The following is a 19,157-nucleotide window of genomic DNA, read 5'->3' as shown; positions in this document are numbered from 1 at the left end:
AGTGTTCAATTACAAGGAGGCATGATTGCGTGGTACTGGTTCTGACAGCCTTTAGCTCCACCTGTAAATCATCATGAACAGCAATTAGGATATTTTAAAATAGGGTAAAATTGGGTGAGATGCAAGATAAATCTGAGAGAAGTACCACTTTGATGATCAGCACAAGTCATAATTATTGCCCAACTCCATGCCGTGTAAATTATTGTCTCTCCTCTTATTTATTTGTTAAGCAATTTGACGTGCTGGGGTGCTATACAAATCAAAAAAGGAAGAAAAAGGTCCCTGGTCTGAGGAGGAAACCTCAGTCACAAAATGCACTGGAAGACCCGAGTTAAATTCATCTAGAAGAATTTCTGAACTGGCAGGTGATGTTACTTACAGATGTGCTCAGTATTTGTGGAAGAAGTTACTTTTGAGGTAGGATTGAACACTCTAAATATAACTTATTACCTCAGTAATAAAATTTGCATTATGCTCTTCTGATCCAGCATTTAGTTGTGTTATTTCTTCTGCAGGAGTTTCGTGATTTTGTTCCAAATCATTCTCTCTTATGGCACTCTCTAATTCCTTAATGTTACTGGATACCATATCGTCCTTTCTTCGATTCTGTAGAACAAATGTGATATATGGAGATACTTGCAATAAAAATCCAGTGGTATTACTGCATACTCTTTTCCTATTGTTATGCTGAGACTTCCATTATGATCTCTCAAACATTGCTAAAAGTTATGAAAAAAACTTTAGACTCCTTGACCTCAATTCAAAAGTTTACCTCCCATTTCCTCATAGATGTGGCATGTTATTTTAATGCAATAGGTAAGAGTTAAAATTGCTTTTGAAATCTTAACTTTAAATATCCTGACTTTCGTGTAATTAAAACATCCAACTGTAATAAGTCAGGAACAATTTGTTGCTTATAGCAGATATAAAATTTATGGCTAACTGCATAAAGTATGGGGAGCTGGTAGTAATTCTCAAATTTAGGCTGCCTAACATTTTCCATTATGAAAAAAAAACCTTGCAACCTTTTTTGAGAAGCGCTAACACCTCCATTGTTTGCAGCAGGCCATTGAAATTTGGTAACCTCAGGCTAGAGGAGTGCCTTTTCTTTATCCCAGGAAATTCCATTTAGGTTTAGCTGAGTTATAAACTGTTAAAGTCGATTTCCCTTTCTCCTGCTTGCATTCCTAAGGACAATTTTGGCAGCCTGCTATAAATGGACATTCTGAAGTGCAAGGCCCAGGCCGCCACCAAAGCAGCAGCAGCACTTGACTTTGCAACTTCTTCCTCCCCCCCCCCAAAAAAAAGAGATGTATTTTTTTTTTGTTCTAACATATTACTGTGTACACACCAAGGAACTTTTGGCATACCTGAGACAGCTTAAATGGATTATCCCTAACAAAGGATGAGCTCTGTGAAGGAGACAGATCTGAAACGCCAATAATATTTAGCCCCTTTTTCTTCTCTCTCAGACAAGCTTGTTGGTGTCTCCTTATTCTTTCCATCTGCTCCTCCACAGTCATTCGAGGCCGAGTGTTTTCTGCCAGACATAACTGCTCCACTGCACTTCTCGGCCTTTCCTTAAAAGAAAGGAACATACTTTATTAAAGGGCACTCTTTGAAGCAATGTTGTGAACATATAATGTGGGTGTTCACTTAAAAAAGCTTGTTCTGCACACCTGCATTTGGCCTAACTCTGGTATCCCCTATATTAAGACTGGTCAATATGTCAAGTACCAGAGGAAGTTTTAGGGACAAGATTTATCTGCACTAGAAAATTACATCATGGTAGAACATGTTTTAACTTTAAATATGACTGAGCACTCAGTGTAGATAAAGACTGGCATGTTTAATGTGTCAGCTGATAGTGGTTACCGTTGGGTTGGGGTTAGAAGATTCAGCTGCCTTTGTTCTTCTTTTGCACTTACTTAGGGCTAGGCTACACCAGAAGCACTAGATGCATCTGTGCCATGTCTGGTGAAGACGCTCTAGGCTGAAGGCATAATTACTCCACCTGTGGACAGCGCTTAGATCGTTGTAAGTTGCGTCGCTCAGGAGTTGGCTTTTTCACATACCCCTGAGAGATTGAAGTTACATTGACTTAAGTGGTAGTGTAGACCTGCTCTGAGGTAAATAAGAGCTGGTCAGTTAATAAGGAGTGGTTACCATGACCAGCTGATATGGAGTTCAACTTTATTATTATTCATATTATTGTAGCACCTAAGAGTCTCAGTCATGGACCAGTACAAACTGGCGCTGTACAAACACAGAACAAAAACATGACAGTCTTTGCCTACACTGCACAATAGTGCCCACTATAGTTTGTTTTCCAATGAAATGGTTGTTTAAATTTATATAAAGTTGTTTCACCTAATAAAGCGACTACACCTCTACCCCGATATAACACGGTCCTCGGGAGACAAAAAAATCTCACTGCGTTATAGGTGAGACCATGTTATATCGAACTTTCTTTGGCCCCCCCCCTTCCTTGCTCCCTGACCGCCCCCTCCAGAGACCCCTGTCCCTAATCACCCCCAGGACCCCACCCCCAGGACCCCACCCCCCTGCTTCCTATCCCCTGACTGTTCCGACCCCTATCCACATACCCTGCCCCCTGACAGGGCTCACCGGCAGCAGTGGGAAGCGGAGCAATGTGGCCCTGGCCCGCTCCATTCCGCCACCTCCCAGCCGTGGTGCTCCGCTTCCCGCCACCAGTGAGTGCGGGGAGGTTGGGGAAAGGATGCCCCCCGTACTCACCTGCGGCGGGAAGCAGAGCGCCATGGCTGGGAGGTGGCGGAGTAGAGCGAGCTGGGCTGCTCCGCTTCCCGCTGCCGGTGCATGCAGGAAGGTTGGGGAAAGGACGCCCTCGGCACTCACCTGCAGCGGGAAGCGGAGCGACGAGGCCCCAGCCCACTCCGCTTTCCTTGCCCCAGCCGTGTGTGTGTGTGTGTGTGTGTGTGTGTGTGAGTGAGTGATAGAGAGAGAGGTCACGCACTCACCTGCGGTGGGAAGCGGAGCGCCACGGCTGGGAGCTGGCGGAGTGGAGCAGGCTGGGGCCGGGCTGCTCCGCTTCCCACCGCCGATGAGTGCGGGGAGGTGGGGGAAAAGGACGCCCTCCGCACTCACCTGCGGCGGGAAGCTGAGCAACGCGGCCCCAGCCCACTCCACTCCACCACCTCCCAGCCGCAGCACTCCGCTTCCCGCCCCCGGTGAGTGCGGGGAGGTTGGGGAAAGGACGCCCTCCACACTCACCGGCAGCGGGAAGAGGAACGATGCGGCCCCAGCCCGCTCTGCTTTCCTTGCCCCTGCCCCTGCCCCAGCTGTGTCGCTGGGGGTGGGGTGGGGGGGTGGTCCCGCATTCACCTGCGGTGGGAAGCGGGCTGGGGCCAGGCTGCTCCGCTTACCACTGCCAATGAGTGTGGGGAGAGGACGCCCTCCGCACTCACCTGCAGCGGGAAGCGGAGCAACGCGGCGCCAGCCCACTCCACTATGCCACCTCCCAGCCGCAGCACTCCACTTCCCGCCGCCGGTGAGTGCGGGGAGGTTGTGGAAAGGACTCCCTCCACACTCACCGGCAGCGGGAAGAGGAGCGATGCGACCCCAGCCCGCTCTGCTTTCCTTGCCCCTGCCCTGTCACTGGGGGTGGTTGGGGAAAGGTCCCACACTCACCTGCGGCAGGAAGCAGAGCACCACAGCTAGGAGCTGGTTTTGTGGAGTGGGCTGGGGCCCGGGCTGCTCCGCTTCCACCCCTGCCGGTGAGTGCGGGGGGGATCCCTTCTCCCAAGCCCCCCCCCAAGCAACACAGCTGGGGCCAGGGCGAGGGAAGCGGAGTGGGCTGCTCCCGGCCCCCCGCTAATCCCCCAGGCCACTCTGGGACTGCAGGGCCCCCAAAATTGCCCCCCCCCAGCTCCTGCCCCCGAGACCCTCTGCCCCTTATCCAACCCCTCAGCCCCGGACCGGCAACCTTAACATGCTGTTCAGAGCAGCGTGTCAGAGCTTTACCGCGCTGTATGCGAAACAGGTCACATTATATCGGGGTAGAGGTGTATATGAGAACATTACCTGAAACAATAAATTAAGAGGACAGCATAAAATGTCAGTGACAGTACAATTTTGAAGAGATTTTGAAAACTGTATAGAGTAATGAATAGAAATGCATAAGAATTCAAATCAATATTTTAATAATGGGGGATACAGAGATAGACATGAAAATATTGTAACTTGGGTCCTCAACCCTGGATCCAGGTGGGTAGACCTAGGAGCCCATGCAGAGCCGGATGTGGGTTTGGGGGCCGTAAAGTCTTGGATTCTTTAAAAAGTAGTCAATTAAAAAAAACCTCATTACTAACTATTAGATTACAATGCAGAGTAATCTAAATGGAGGGTCTTGCTTTATGGAGTTTAGCATCACTAGCGACCAGGCTGATCCCAAATCTTGCCATCTTTATGGTAGATGGCTACCTGGCTTTCTGTTTGCAAACTCTCTCCTAAGTTGCAGAATGACCAGAGAGATGTGTACTGGGAAGCAAATGCATTGGTGTTTTCCTTTTCTGGGCCTTGTTCCTCTTTATTAAGGGCTGTGATTTACTTCTGAATACAAGAAATGGCACCTTGATCTTACAGTGACAGCTGCCTTAAAATGCATATATTTATAGTTACTTCTGATGGTTTTTGTAAATTATACTCTATTGTATTTGGAAAGAAAACTTAGCTGTGCAGTCATCCTTTAACTGAAAATAATTTTGTGGGTTTCAAATAATTTCTTGAAGAGTTTTTTCCTGCTGATCACATACAGAAAGTTTAAATGTTACCCGAACTCCATTTTCTTTAGCACTTTGCAAGTAATCATATAGATTACTCAAAGAACATCTTGTATAGAAGCAAGATTATTAGTACATATAAAATAAGATGTTCTGTTGTAAGTGAAGTTACTAGCAATATAAAAGACCTGAGACTAGGTTATTTAGTGTCTAAGTCCACTAGCCCTCTCTGGAGAGCTATATTACAATCCTTATTAGTTCCAAATCCACATCATAAAATTGCCCCACAGCTTGACATAAATATAAGGCTTTATGCAGGAGTGGCCCAGGACTTATATATGCATGGTGCAGCAAGTCAGGACTCTACTGCAGCGTCTTACACAGCACACCCTGGATTAGGTGTGAATCCAGTTATTACTGTTTTTCACTTTCCTGAGCATTGAATTTCCAGGAAAAATTTGCTAGAAAATCCACAAGGTTATGAAGTCGTTTATTACAAGACCTGAAAACACTGATCCTGTTTCTTGAGGGAGAGAATCCCTGCAAAATTATATGCTGTTACCAAATTCTATTTCTATTAGGAATGATTATCTTTTACATATCACACACCTCATGATGGACTACTGTGTCTTTTTGGTCCAGTCAAAGTGAGGGTTACTCACAGGTTGTCCCTGTGGGTGCTCCACTTTAGGTGTTTATGCGCCCTGCGCTTATAATTGGAGATTTGTGGTAGCAGTGCCTAGTTGGGTCGTGCATGCAACGTTGCTATCTCACACCGCTCCAGGGGGTTACGTAGTACTGCGTGACCAACCATCCCTCGATTCCTTCTCTACCGCAGAGAATCTACATGAAACTCTGAAGTAGAGGGGAGGAGGAAGGTAGTGAGCACCCACAGGGACAACCATCTCAAAGAAGCTCAGTTACTGTACAACCCTCTCTTCTTCTTTGAGGAATAGCACTGTGGGTGCTGCACTTTTGTGACTGTTGAGCATTGGAAGGGCTTCGGATTTGCGTTATTGATGGTGGATAAAACTGTGAGTCCAAATTGAGCATCCGATTATGACTGTTGCTCTATAGCATAGTGCTTTGTGAATGTGTGGACTGATGCCCAAGCTGCTGCTCTGCAAATGTTGATAATGATAATTGTTGAGAAAAGCTATGGGTGCTGAAAGTGCTCTGGTAGAGTGTGTGCAGATTCCCACTGGAGCTTGTAAATGAAGCATTTGATAACAAAGGTGGATACATCCAGATATCCACTTGGATAGTCTCTGCTTTGAGATGGTTTCCCCTGTTGAACATTCTGTTACAGAGACAAATAGTCTCGGTGATTTTCTAAATGTTTTTGTTCTTTCAATGTAGAACGCTAATGCTCTTTGAACGTCCAGTGTGTGGTTCCTCTTTTTCGTCTGCATCTGGTTTTGGAAAAAACATAGGTAAGTAAATGGGTTGGTTCAAATGAAAGGGAGATACAATCTTGGGTAGGAATTTGGGGTGTGGCCTTAAGGCAACACTGTCTTTAAAGAAAGTTGTGTATGGGGTATGTGTGCGCGCATGCGTGTGTGTGTGTGCGTGCGCGCATGCATTAGGGCATCTAGTTCCCTCACCCATCTGGCAGACATGATGGCAATGAGGAAAGCCACCTTCATAGATAGGTGGAGTAGCGAGCAGGTGGCAAGCAGCTCAAATGATTTTCCCATAAATCTGCGTAAGACGAGGTTGAGGTCCCCTTATTTTGAGGTAGGTGTTCTCAATGCTCTTGAGGAAACGTTTAGTTGTTGGGTGGGCAAATATACTGACCCCGTTCACCTTATCATGGAAAGCTGTGATAGCCGCCAAGTGTACCTTGACAGAGCTTATGAAGAGCCCAGTGTTTTTAGTTCTAATATGTAATCCAGTACCCTTGTTAAGGGGGAGGATGTTGGTAAGATCTATTCGTCTTGGCACTAAATGTTGAACCATTTCCACTTATGGACATGTGTCTTCCTTGTATTTGTTCTACAGCAATTCAGTAATACGTTTTTTACTTCCTCCAAACAGGCCGTTTCAATTCCTCTCAGCCATGGAGTAGCCAGGCCTGAGGTGGAGTATTGAGAGGCTGGGATGGTAGATGTGTCTCACATCTTGTGCAAGGTGGTGAGGTATTGGGGAAGGTTTCGAGGTGAGCGTACCGCCATCTTTAGCAGGTATGGGAACCATGTCTGTCTGGGCCATGTAGGTGCTATTAGGATGACTTTGGATTTGTCCCTCTTGATCGTGTGTATGACCCAGGTTAAGAGAGTGATTGAGGAATGCATACATTAACGGTGCATCCCATTTGAAGAGGAGAGTGTTGCCTAGGGAACAGGGTCCCAATACGGCTCTGGAGCAATATTGTGGGCATTTGGTGTTCTGTGCTGTTGCAAAGAGGTCTATGGTAGGGAATCCCCATAGTTTGAATATCATATGTAGAACTCCAGGGTCCATTTCCCACTCACGATTTGGGAGAAATCTCTGCTTAGTGCATCTGCTGTTGTGTTTTGACATCCTGGAAGGTAGGATTCTGATGTGTCAATGTTGTGACTGATGCATCAGTTCCAGAACAGTATCGCCTCTGTGCACAGGGAGTGTGATTGTGCACCCCCCCCTTGGCGATTTATGTAAAACATGCACGGTATGTTGTCTGTGTGCATCCTGATGGCTTTGGTTTTTTGTTCGTGATAGAAAGTGGTTGCATGTGTTGCGAATTGCCCTTAGTTCCAACAAATTTATGTGCATTTTGGACTCTGATTGGGACCATTGACCTTGTACTATGTTGTTGAGTAAATGCACTCCCCAGACTATTAGGAAGGCATCCGTGGTGACTGTCATTGTTGGAGTCCTTTCTAGAAATGGGACTCCTGTACAGACTTTCTTTGACTGTGTCCACCATCTTAAATGAGTCCTTTACCTTGTTTGGCATTGTGAGATGTCTGTGTAGGCTGTGTCTGTGAGGTATGTACGCTGTTTAAGGCCAGCCTGCAGGGATCTCATGTGAAGTCTGACGTGTTTGACGACAAATGACGTTGCTGACGTGTCCCAGTAGTTGTAAGCATGTTCTGGCAGATGTTTGTGGACTGTCCGTCACTGTCGAAATTAAGTTGACGAGTGTGATGAAGCGTTGCTGAGGTAGTGTTGCTGTCGTGGTTGAACAGTCAAGACAAGCTCCGATGAATTCCAGTTTCTGGACAGGAATGAATGTTGACTTTTAAAGCGTGTTTATTTGTAATCCTAAGTTTGTGAAAAGGGTTATCGTATTCTGTGTGACACTTACTGCTTCATGTTATGTTGGTGCCCTTATGAGGCAGTCATCCAGATATGGAAATATCATGACTGTCTGCGGAGGTGCGCTGCCACCAGTGCTAAAACTTTGGAGAAAATTCTTGGGGCAGTTGACAAGCTGAAAGATAATACTTTGTATTGGAAACGTTGTTTTCCCAGGGTGAACCTTAGGAATCTTCTGTGTGATGGATGGATGGTAAAGTGAAAATATGCATCTTGCAGGTCGAGGGCTAAGAGCCAGTCCCCCTTCTCTAATGCTGGAATTATAGTTGTTAAGTGTCAGCACTTTGAAACATTGTGTTTTTATGAACTTGTTGATTTTTCTTAGATCCAGAATGGATCTCCACCCGCCCATCTTTTTCTGGGTTAGAAAATAGTGAGAGTAAAAACCTTTCCCCCTGTGCTGCATTGGTAATGGTTCCACTGTATCTAGGTGTATGAGGTGGTTTATTTCCTGTTGTGGCAGGTACTCATGAGAGTGGTCACTGAAGAGGGACAGGGAAGGGGGGTGGGTAGGTGGGATGGAGATAAAGGGGATGGAATAATCCTGTTGGATAATTTCTAAAAACCCATTTATTTGTAGTGATGGTGTTCCAGACTTGGTACTTGGTGACTGGTGATCTCCGAACGTTCGGGAGATGGTTTCCAGCGTTAGAGCGTGTGGTTGTCTCATGTCCTCGACCACACCTTCAAAATTGCTGTCTCGAGATAGATTGCTGGGATGTTGAAGGTTCGTTTTGGTTTTGTTGACACCTGGTTTGTCTTTGTTTGCAGCGTTGGTCATATTGCCTGTGCGGTTGCGTGTACGGCGGCAAGCAGAATCTCTGGGTAGAATACCAGCCATTTCTTTTTATTTGCAGGTGTATAAATGCCCAGGGATTTTAATGTTGCCCTTCAGTCCTTAAGAGTATGGAGTGACTTGTCTGTTTTGGCAGTGAATAACTTTGGGCCTTAAAAGGGCAGGTCCTCGTCTGTTGACTGGATCTCCCTGGGAAACCCCGAGAGATGAAGCCATGATGCATGGCGCATTACCACAGATATTGTGATGGAGCATACGGCCATGTCTGTGGAATCAAGAGAGGCCTGCAGCGCTGTCCTGGCGATGAGATGGCCTTTGGCGATATTAGCTTTAAACTGTTCTTTTTTCTCTTCAATAAATTCTGAAACTTTCAAAAAAATTCTGTGTATATTTGGACAGTAGGGCCTCGTAATTAGCTATGCGAAACTGCAGTGTTGCAAATGAATACACCTTGTGGCTGAAGAGATCTAACTTATTCCAGTCTGTCATATGGGTTGTTTTCGCCATTTACTGCTTCCACTACTAGTGAGTTTGGTGTGGGGTGTTTAAATAAGAATTCAACTTCTTTAGATGGCACATAGTATTTCTTGACTGATCTTATGCATGAAGGGGGTGCTGTCACTGGTGTCTGCCAGATGGTTTTGGCAGGCTCCATAATAGCATCGTTGATCAGAAATGCTATCTTTGCCGAGGTAGATGTTTGAAGTATGTCTAGTAGTTTATGCTGTGATTCAGGTACCTCTTCTAGTGATATGCCCAAGGTCTCTGCCATCTTTTGAAGAGTTCCTGGAATTGCTTGAAGTCATCCCCTCTGGTGGGGACATTATACTTCCATCTGGTGACGAAGAGGACAGGTTCACTCTTGGTAATGCTTCCTGGTCTGAGGTTTCCTCAGTCACCCCTTCTTGTGTTTTTGATGCTGCTGGGATAGGTGACCATGGTGTTCTTGATCTTGGTGGGCTAGGGGGCCTATGATGTTGAGCCCTGTATACTGCCCACTGATCCCAACTGGGCCAGTTTGGTGGGAATGGCATGGGGTGTGTTTGTGCCCACAGGTGCCCATACCAGCGACGTGCCTCTGAGGATGAGTGGTACTCTGGTCGGTGGGTTGGTCCAGGTTCGGGTGAGGAGTAATGAGTTGTATGCATCACCCCTTCATCCTCATCATCATCGTCACTAGAGTGAGGGGGAGCTGACCTAGGTGGAGTGGTCAGCCAGCTTGGTACCAATCGAGATGGATACCATCGGTACCGAGTAGCGGAGATTCCAGTGTTGAGAAGACCAGAAGGTCTGTATGTTTCAGGAATTGGTGTGGTACCGTGAGCGTCAATACCAATGTTGGCATTGCTGGTGGTATGGGAGTGTGAGTAGTAGCTGCCAGTGCCAAGGATCTTGTGCTCTGCTATGTAAGTACCGCAGGTGGTGTGGAGCGCCTTTTCAGCTCTGTGGGTACCAAGGTGAAGGGTTTCACTTTGCCCTGTGAGCCTCTGTTTGAGCTTGCCCGCTTAGGGTCTTTGGCTCTCTGAAAACTTGTGGTACCGGAAGGTCCTGGCTCAGTGCCATCGGTACCGAGGTAGACTTGGAGGTAGGGGATCGCTTTTTCGTAGCCAATTCCAGTTGTGATGAAGTCTGAGCCTGCTTTTTAGTAACTTCTTGGTAAAGTCTCTTTCGTAGGAGCTGATGATGGTGACTGTTGGTCCGGAGGGGTCCTCGACTCAGAGTTTGAGGCTGATATCAGAGATTTCTCCATCATAAGGAGCTTAAGTTGAAGATCCATAACTTTTCTTGTTCTGGCCATGAGATTACAGCAACGTGGACACTTTTGAGGAATGTGCGTCTTGCCGAGACAGCAGACACACTGTGCATGTCTATCAGAGATAGGGATTGACAGTCTGCAAGTCAGGCAGCGTTTGAATCTCGGCGATCCGGGCATGTGGAGAGGTTCTGTCCCAAATAAGAAGGGAGCAGTAACTCTACGGAAGCCTAAACTTAATCTTCCTACTGAGGGGAATAAGGGAGACTTTTTTTTTTTTTTTTTAAATAAAATAAGCATAAAGAGTAACAATGATAAACTAATTACTAAGTATACTATAAACTATCTTATCTAAAGGTAAGTGAGGGCACTGCTAATCGCTCTGACTCAAGGCAAAAGGCAGTAGAGAAGGAACTGAGGGACAGTTGGTTGCACAGTACTATGTAACTGCCTGGAGCAGCGTGAGACGGCGATGGCGCGTGCACAACCAAACTAGGCACTGCTACCACAAATCTCCCATTACAAGCACAGGGTGCATGAACACCTAAAGTGGAGCACCCACGGGGACATTCCTCGAAGAACCACCATACATTTGGCATCCATATGTTGTTTCCTCACTCCTAATTTATTCCTAAAATATACCAGCACCGTAGTTGCTAATCTGCTGTCAAATGAGCTAAAAAGTATCAGTAACTTTTGTCTATACTAGAAAAATTATTACCCATTGCTGACAACAGGTGTCAGCAACACATTAGCCTTTTTCTCCACAGCATCACATTGGGAACTCATGTTGAGCAATGGACAAGCAAACTCAGTCTGAGCTTCTAGTGCAACAAAGTGGCAAAAAAGGACTAACATGATCCTTGGATGTATACACCTATAGGGATGGGCAGCAAGTAGGAGTAGGGTGGTGTTTTTACCTCTATACATAGCATTGATGAGACTACTAGAATACTGCATACAGTTCTGAAGTCCACATTTTAAAAAAAAGTTGAAAGATTGGAGGTGGTAAAGAAAAGAGCCACAAAAAATTATTCAAAAGCTGGGGGAGGGAATGCCTTACAGTGAGACATTTAGATCTCAATCTGTTTACCTTATCAAAAGGAAGATGGACAGATGACTTGATTACAATGTATATGTACTCACCGGGAAAAACTGAGCACTAAAGGGCTCTTTAATCCAGCGGAGAAAGACAAAACAAAAGCCACCCCTGGTAGCTGAACCCAGACAAATTCAAATTAGTAATTAGGCAAAAGTTTTCAACAGCGAGGGTGATTAAACATTGGAACAAACTACCAAGGGAACTGGCGTACTCTCCATCTCTTGAAGCCTTCAGATCAAGACAAGATATCTTTCTGGAAGATAAGCTTTAGCCAAACACAAGTTATTGGGCTCAATACAGGGGTAGCTCAAATTTAATGGCCTGGGATATACAGTAGGTCAGAGGAGATAATCTAATTATCCCGTCTGGCCTTAAACTCTATGAATGGGTACAGCTGGACACAATTTAACTGCAAGCATAGACCAAGACAAACTATGTTCAGCACCATTTCTGCAACTGCATTTAAAGGTTTTAAGCTGTTTTCTGAATGGTTCTGGACTTGGTTCACCTTGTTCTATGATTACAGTTAAACTGTATTAAGTAGTAATAGAAAATGTTCATACTACAGACAAGGTTGAAGACTAGAGTACGGTTGTCGTCGTGGACTCTGATTTCCCAAACATGCATATGTCATAAAAGCTCACAAAAAGTCTGGATACTGTCTTTTCAAAAGTGGTAGTAATCTCTTCTCTGAACTCACACTTGTTATTGTCTTGCTTCCGCCTCCATCCTCATTCCTAAAATCCTCTGTCAGTTTTCCCTTCTGTCTTCTCTATTCCCTGCTCCCTTTTCCTATCTTAGTCATTTTGTCTTCTTCCTTTATCCCACACTATCTGACATCTCATCTGAAAATCACAAGAGGTTCAGTACTATGCACTGTACTCTCAACTGTCCTGATTATTTCAGATGTCTCAAAAATCATTTTTGGGTTGGGAAAAAAAAACAAAACTATTTACCAACACAGGTTAATAATATGCTGTCCCTTTGCCCCACAACAAGAAAGGCACTTTAAAAAACCAAGCCTAAAAGGCAGGACTTTATGTACTTTTAATTCAATATTGGGGATGACCCACTGGCAATAGATTCAAAACTAGTTTAGCAATAATACTGGCGACCACTAGAAAAATCAAAGAGCCTGATTTTAAGTCCTCAATTATTCAGTAGCTTTTATCACAAACATTTAGCACTTTACCAATTCAAATGTAATGAAGTCTATGGGGGTTCTGGCATAAGTGAATTTTAAAATGCTGTCATTCCTTACTTATGAACTGAATGCACTAAGGTAATACATTTTATTGTACTTTTTAAGCCAGTGGGATGTTTTAAAGTAAATGAAAGATAAAGCTTTTAAAGTAACTAAAGATCCAGAAATTAAACTTGGAAAACAAATACACTGTTGTAAATCTCAATGCTTGCAAATTATTTTTAAATACCATTCTTAGATCTATCTTCTTGTTTTTCCTTAAAGTGACGTAAGAGGCTATTGTTGACGATTCTGGAGTTGGTGATTTGGTTCTGGGAGGGACAACTCCAACAGGAAAATGTGAACCTATAAAGTAATAAAACAGCGTCTTAAGTGTTCTGCAAAATGGCACATACAATACTGTATTGTTTTCCACCGAAAACATATTAGGATGTGAAGTCACTAATTGATAGGCTACCACTCTTGTATTTACCATAAAAGTCATGATGCCTAACTAGTATATCTGCATTTTTTTTCTATGTAAATAAACCCAGTCAAACTGAAATCTAGTCAGTATTTAACCAGTATGTTAAATGTGACCAGCAAAGGATTTTTTTAAAAATTAGGCTTGCTCCTGTTTTGCTTCTTCATGATACATAAAGAAAACCCAAAAGATTTGCTTGGGCTTTCACAATTTTTTGTCCCTTTGCAAGTTTTTTTCCCTTGAAAATATCTGGAATGTCAGCTGTGGTCTTTGGTTTTGCTAGAAGAACTCTTGTAGATCTCAGCAGATTGCTACTGTCATAATTGGAGAGGTGGGTGGATGCATCTTTAACTAAAGCTTCCTTTATCCAAAATGTTAATTAGTCATGGAAGTTTTTTCTTTTTTAAAACAAAACAGACTAGATAGGACCTGAACTCGTACTGCACAAGGAATGCTGAGCATCTGACCAACACAAATGCATTTCAAGAAACCCTTCAGGCCTTCTTTAGTCATCAAAACAGTAAAAGAAAGGGCACAAGCCTATTTTTCTTCTCCTTTGCAGGTCACTGGTCTCCAATTTCTAGAGTTTTACAATCACAAATTCCTATTTTTAAAATGTTATTTCTTTCTTGGAGCGCGAAGGACAAATGAAAGGAAAATAATTGACAGAGGGAAACATTAAAAATAACTAGTGCTGTAAAGTGCACAAAACAAACAAATAAAAAAAGAAATAAAATGTTCCCTTCCAATCTCTTATTTTATTGCAGTAGCAACCACTACATGTGGCTATAGTCATCTTATGGCTGGTCTACATGGTAAGGCTATACACACTACTGTGATGTGATTTCTAAAACACACTAAGGTGTTGCACATTAGTTAGTTCGTCAGACCCTGCTGGTGTGCACTAAAGGTTCCCAGTGTGCTTTAACATAGTGCTGGGTTAAAGCGCACTGTAAACCTTTCGATCCCACAAGCAGGGTCTATATGGACCAATTAATGTATAACACCTTAGTGCACTATAGAAATCACACTTAGTGTGCGTTACACCATCATGTAGACAAGCCCTTAGATTTGGTTTGTTAAAATTGTAAAAATACAATTTTAGATGTGTGATTTTTAAGTTGAGCTCTGCTGAAATTGTTTGGGATACGAAGGTATGGAAAGGTTAACTGAAACAATACAAATACAAGTATAAGCAATATGTTGTTTACTGCATGTAGACAATTAGGAAAAACTGACTGCTTATATTCTCCCTCATGCTGTTGGGATTTTTTGAGTAAAGAGAACTAGACTGAATTAAGTGCATTAGAAGACTAAGTGCTCATTGGGTGGAATAAACAGTAAGAGCTACAATAAAATTATCTCAATCTACTGGTAAGAGGAAGAATCTCCCACTCATTTGCCACACTGAGGCTGTAGCTATTTTTTTTAAGTGCCATCTATATCAGATAGGCAGCTTATTATCTGCTTTTCTTAAGTGAGGCCTGTTTTCTCAGACAGACAAAATTATTTCTCCATTTATGAGAGATAAAGTGAATGAGGTAATCCACAGGGATTAAATGCTTTTTCAACTCTTCAAAACTAAACAACATGAAACTATAAGTTAACTAATGAAATCCCTTTAAACCACATTCAGCCAAGTCCCATAACACCAACAGCTCATGTGCATGCTGAGTCATCACATCAGAACAGAAGCCAAGTGACCTGACTGGCACTGAACATTGCAGGTACTACGGGGGCAGGAAGAGGCTGATTTTAAGACATCATTCTTGAATGTTCTTTCAATTTGGCTAATGGGGGTGCAGCACATATTGTTAAAGTGAGGGGATTTTGACAACTGCCTTTTCCAAACACAACTTTTAAAAAGCTATTTTACATGTTTTAACAAGGGGTATTAGATTCCTTAAGTGAGTGTTCACGGTGAAGGAATCTACCAAGTAATTAATAGCTTTTATGGGGACTATATGAAGAAGAGAAACTGAGGCATTCAGCAACAGCACAGACCTTTATTATGAGTATATTCCAAGGGCAATAACATTAATTCTATTGTATCACAAGACAGAGGGCAATTCAACAATTACAAGATTAAAAAAAAAAAAAACCACATTATTTCCTTGTCTTGAGAGAGACTGAGAATTCTGTGATGCTGCCTTTTTGGAAACATACTGTTGCGAGTTGGACTAAAAAACCACATGAGGGCAAGGACAGAAAATGGGTAATTGTTCAAGGGAGTGATGTGTGTGGGACATGAATGATATGATTTGACACAGTGTCAATAAGGATTTCAGGGTTGTTGTTAAGTGTAATGTTTCATTTCTCTGTGGTTTGACTGAAATCCTCTTGTTGTACAACTAAAGCATTTTATTGCGGGAGCTGTTTCATTGGCATCAAGCAATGGACATACTATTTGTGAAATAAATATTATACACATACATACACAAATATATATATATACACACACACACAAATAAAATAACAGTTTCTACAAGGCACTTACAATATTCTGTATTCCTTGTGAAAGACTGAAAAACAGGCTGGAAATCAACATGCTTGGCACTAACCTTTAGTTGTAGAAGTTTCTGACTCTGAAACTGGTTCTGTCTTTTCTTCACCATTAGACTCATCAACTTCTGCCACTGTTGTTAACTCTGGCTCACTCTTATAAAGTCTATAATCTGGACCCTAGAAGATGAGAATAGTAAAAGGTAACGAACACTGATTTATCATTTAAATGTTAGTATCTTAAGAATCAAACAATGTAATCTTGCGGCTGATTTTGCTCTCATTTAAATATGTTATTTTTGTAAGCCAAGGCTCCATTGCTCAGGGGCTGGTGTAGTGATATTCATTTTGCAATTAACACGAAACAAACTGCCACCGACTTTCAAAAGTTATATAAACTGAGTCTGGCTGATGTGAAGAAGAAAGTTTACCATTATTATACAACGCTAACCCCAAGAAACAAAAAACTAACTATAAAAGGCTTCAACAGATACATGATTGCCAGGGCTGGGGTTTGTGTAGTGTAACAAGAGTTCAGAAAAACCTGATTTTGAAAAAGTGATCAAAATATATCGAATCACCGTGAGAGTCTTGCTTTGATGTTTGATTCTTAAAACACATTTATAACCATGGTATATCTGATGAAAAAATGTCAGATGCAAATGATGCAGCTAGAAATAAAACTAATTAGCCAAAAACAAATTACACAGCACAAAAGTAGCCAGATGGCAAAATAAAAGTGACTGTGCAGCGGATGGGAGGAAATGCTTGACGTACATTGTGGCAATTTTAGCCACTTACACAGTAAGATCCATTTCTCTGATATCCTTGAACTTGGTGTATCTTCTTTTCTTCCAGCAGATGTACTGGGCCCCTACTATAACAGAGCAAGGAGCTGCTATCACTGGGCAGAGAGGGGATTATGGGAGGATGCTCTGTAAAGTCATAGGACCGAGGGAGTGGAGGACGAGGTGGGACTACTTCCTCTTCCTAAAGATTGTAGAATAGTCACCTTATTTAGATATGCACACTTTTACAATTATTTATAACTTTTAAAAAGTATATTACTGTAGCTATACAAGCTGTGTGTTTTGGAATTAAAGGGACACTGTCATACTAAAAAGATATATTAACAAGCAACACTGTTTTACTAACACCATCTAGATTCAGAGATTGAAATACTTCTCTTTTAAATCTCATTTTTACCATTTACTTTCTGCATCTCACTCAGCTAGTTATGCTTTCATTTCTATCTGTTGTACTTTCTGCCTCTCATGCACGGACATGCTTCTGTTGTGACTAAGCATACTGATTTTGTTACCCCACCGTTTTAATTGAAATTCAATATTATTAAAAGATTTTGGTGCATATTAGATTTTCTATAACCTTTATAAACCAAGCTTAAATTTTGGGTGTAACACGTTGACAGTGTCCCTTTAAAGCTATGATTTCTAGACATTATGGGCCTGATTTCCAGATGGGTTGAACACTTGGAGCTGCCATCGATTTAATCTGTTGTTGGGGTGCTCGGCACATCTGCGAACCAGGCTTTATATATGAAGAGAGATGTAAAACAATATACTTGTTCTCTCCATGAAATGTGTGTGTGGGGGAAAAAATCAGGATTTACACTTTTGGGGTAGAGGCCTGGGAACAAAAAAGGGTGAGGAATGGGGACACAGAATCATGAATTGGTAAGAATATGAAGTCACAGAAGAAATGAAAAATTTAGAATTACTATATGGGACTTTAACCTTCAAAAGTAATCCAATAATTCAGTAACAGATCTGCCAATTTAAATATACTGAATACACATTTCTGATACCATTAGAAGAGTTCAGAAATAATTTTAGTCAGCCAATAATTTTTAATTCAGAAATTCATTGATGCTAAAATATAAAACTACTAAAATCATACCTCATTTTTACATTTAATAGCTGAAAAAGACTTTGATCCGATGGTACCTGTTTAAAAAAACATGAAAATCGGTTTACAATAAATAACTATTTATGAACTAGAACAAAAGCCTGCCTCCGTATTGACCGAAAGGCTTAAACACACTAATTTCAACTGGTAAATAATTTCAGTTACACTTGTTTCCAGCAACTATGATATCAAACAGTTTTCAGTCAAGCAAAAAAGCAATTAAAGTTTATTCCCTAGAAGTACAATGTGGTTTAATAAAAGCAGCCCATTTACCTGCCTCTGTAGAACTTCTTTGTTGTTTATGTTTACTCAAACCTTCCATGACATCTTGAATTCTCCAAAGTTCCTTCTGAATCTGAGCACGCTGTATACCTGCTGACTCAGTCTGCCGGTAAAGAGACATGGGACAGCACATATAATATGGTGGAAGAACAAACAATTTTACTGTCTGTAGACAGTACACAATTTTCTCTCCTTAGTGAAAGGAACCAGGATTTAGGAAGCAATCTGATAATTGACACTCCCCATCCACACTGATATAATGTTCACACTATCTGGAGGTTACTGTATCCTCTCCTTGGTGGTTAGTGAAGTAGCCACCATCACAACAATTGACTGTTCACACATTCCAGCTGCTTGATTCAGCGGCTTTGCAAATCTCATCTTCTAAAATGAAAATTAAGCAATTTGACAGTAGAGCATTTCACTAGTGACACAGGAGGACACAATGTCTCAATCTACAAAGGAGAATGGAAACAAGGGAATTCACCACTGTACACATTACCACAGCTCTGCTCTGTGGGATGATTCTTCATATGTTGAGCTGTTTGCATGTCTTGCATTGGCCAAAAGGGAATACCATCAGTACAGACTCGTAGGTGGATCCAATCAACATGAAAGCAGCATGACTGACAGTGTGGAATTGAGTTTGTCTCTGTCCTGAATGAACTACTCTACACTGGTAAATAAACTATGGGCCTATGTGTGCCCCCATAACCATTCAAAATTTGTGCCAATGGGTCTGCTGTGTACTTATTTCCCTGCTCCTGCCACTCATCTGCAATATCCCTTCCATGGTTGTGTGTGGAAAGCCAATCTGTAGCATGCATGGCTTGTGGTGCTCCTCTGCACAGGGTTCCCTACACTCCATTCCCCCCCCCCAATTTATTGCAGTGGTTCCCAAACTTGTTCCGCCGCTTCTGCAGGGAAAGCCCCCGGCGGGCCGGGCCGGTTTGTGTACCTGCCGCATCCGCAGGTTCGGCCAATTGCGGCTCCCAGTGGCTGTGGTTTGCTGCTCCAGGCCAAGCAGCGAACCGCGGCCACTGGGAGCAGCGATCGGCCGAACCTGCAG

The 19,157-nt window shown here is 42.8% G+C and overlaps 1 protein-coding gene across 1 annotated transcript in view; it reads right to left on the bottom strand.

The window, feature by feature from the left end:
- PLEKHA5 (pleckstrin homology domain containing A5) overlaps positions 1–19,157 on the bottom strand; it is a 265,817-nt gene that overhangs the window by 4,902 nt on the left and 241,758 nt on the right. Inside the window, exons 19-24 of the mRNA XM_029911661.1 lie at positions 18,080–18,191; positions 17,798–17,844; positions 15,940–16,060; positions 13,145–13,260; positions 1,371–1,580; positions 451–606 (exon numbers count right to left, since the gene is read on the bottom strand). Of these exons, the coding sequence (XP_029767521.1) occupies positions 451–606; positions 1,371–1,580; positions 13,145–13,260; positions 15,940–16,060; positions 17,798–17,844; positions 18,080–18,191 (762 nt within the window). The remainder of the gene's footprint in view (positions 1–450; positions 607–1,370; positions 1,581–13,144; positions 13,261–15,939; positions 16,061–17,797; positions 17,845–18,079; positions 18,192–19,157) is intronic.

The sequence above is a fragment of the Terrapene carolina genome, unplaced genomic scaffold (genome assembly GCF_002925995.2).
Source record: "Terrapene carolina triunguis isolate 2854851 unplaced genomic scaffold, T_m_triunguis-2.0 Scaffold112, whole genome shotgun sequence".
Taxonomy (NCBI): domain Eukaryota; kingdom Metazoa; phylum Chordata; order Testudines; family Emydidae; genus Terrapene; species Terrapene triunguis.
The sequence above is the reverse complement of the archived record's forward strand: the minus strand, read 5'-3'. Positions and strand labels throughout refer to the sequence as shown.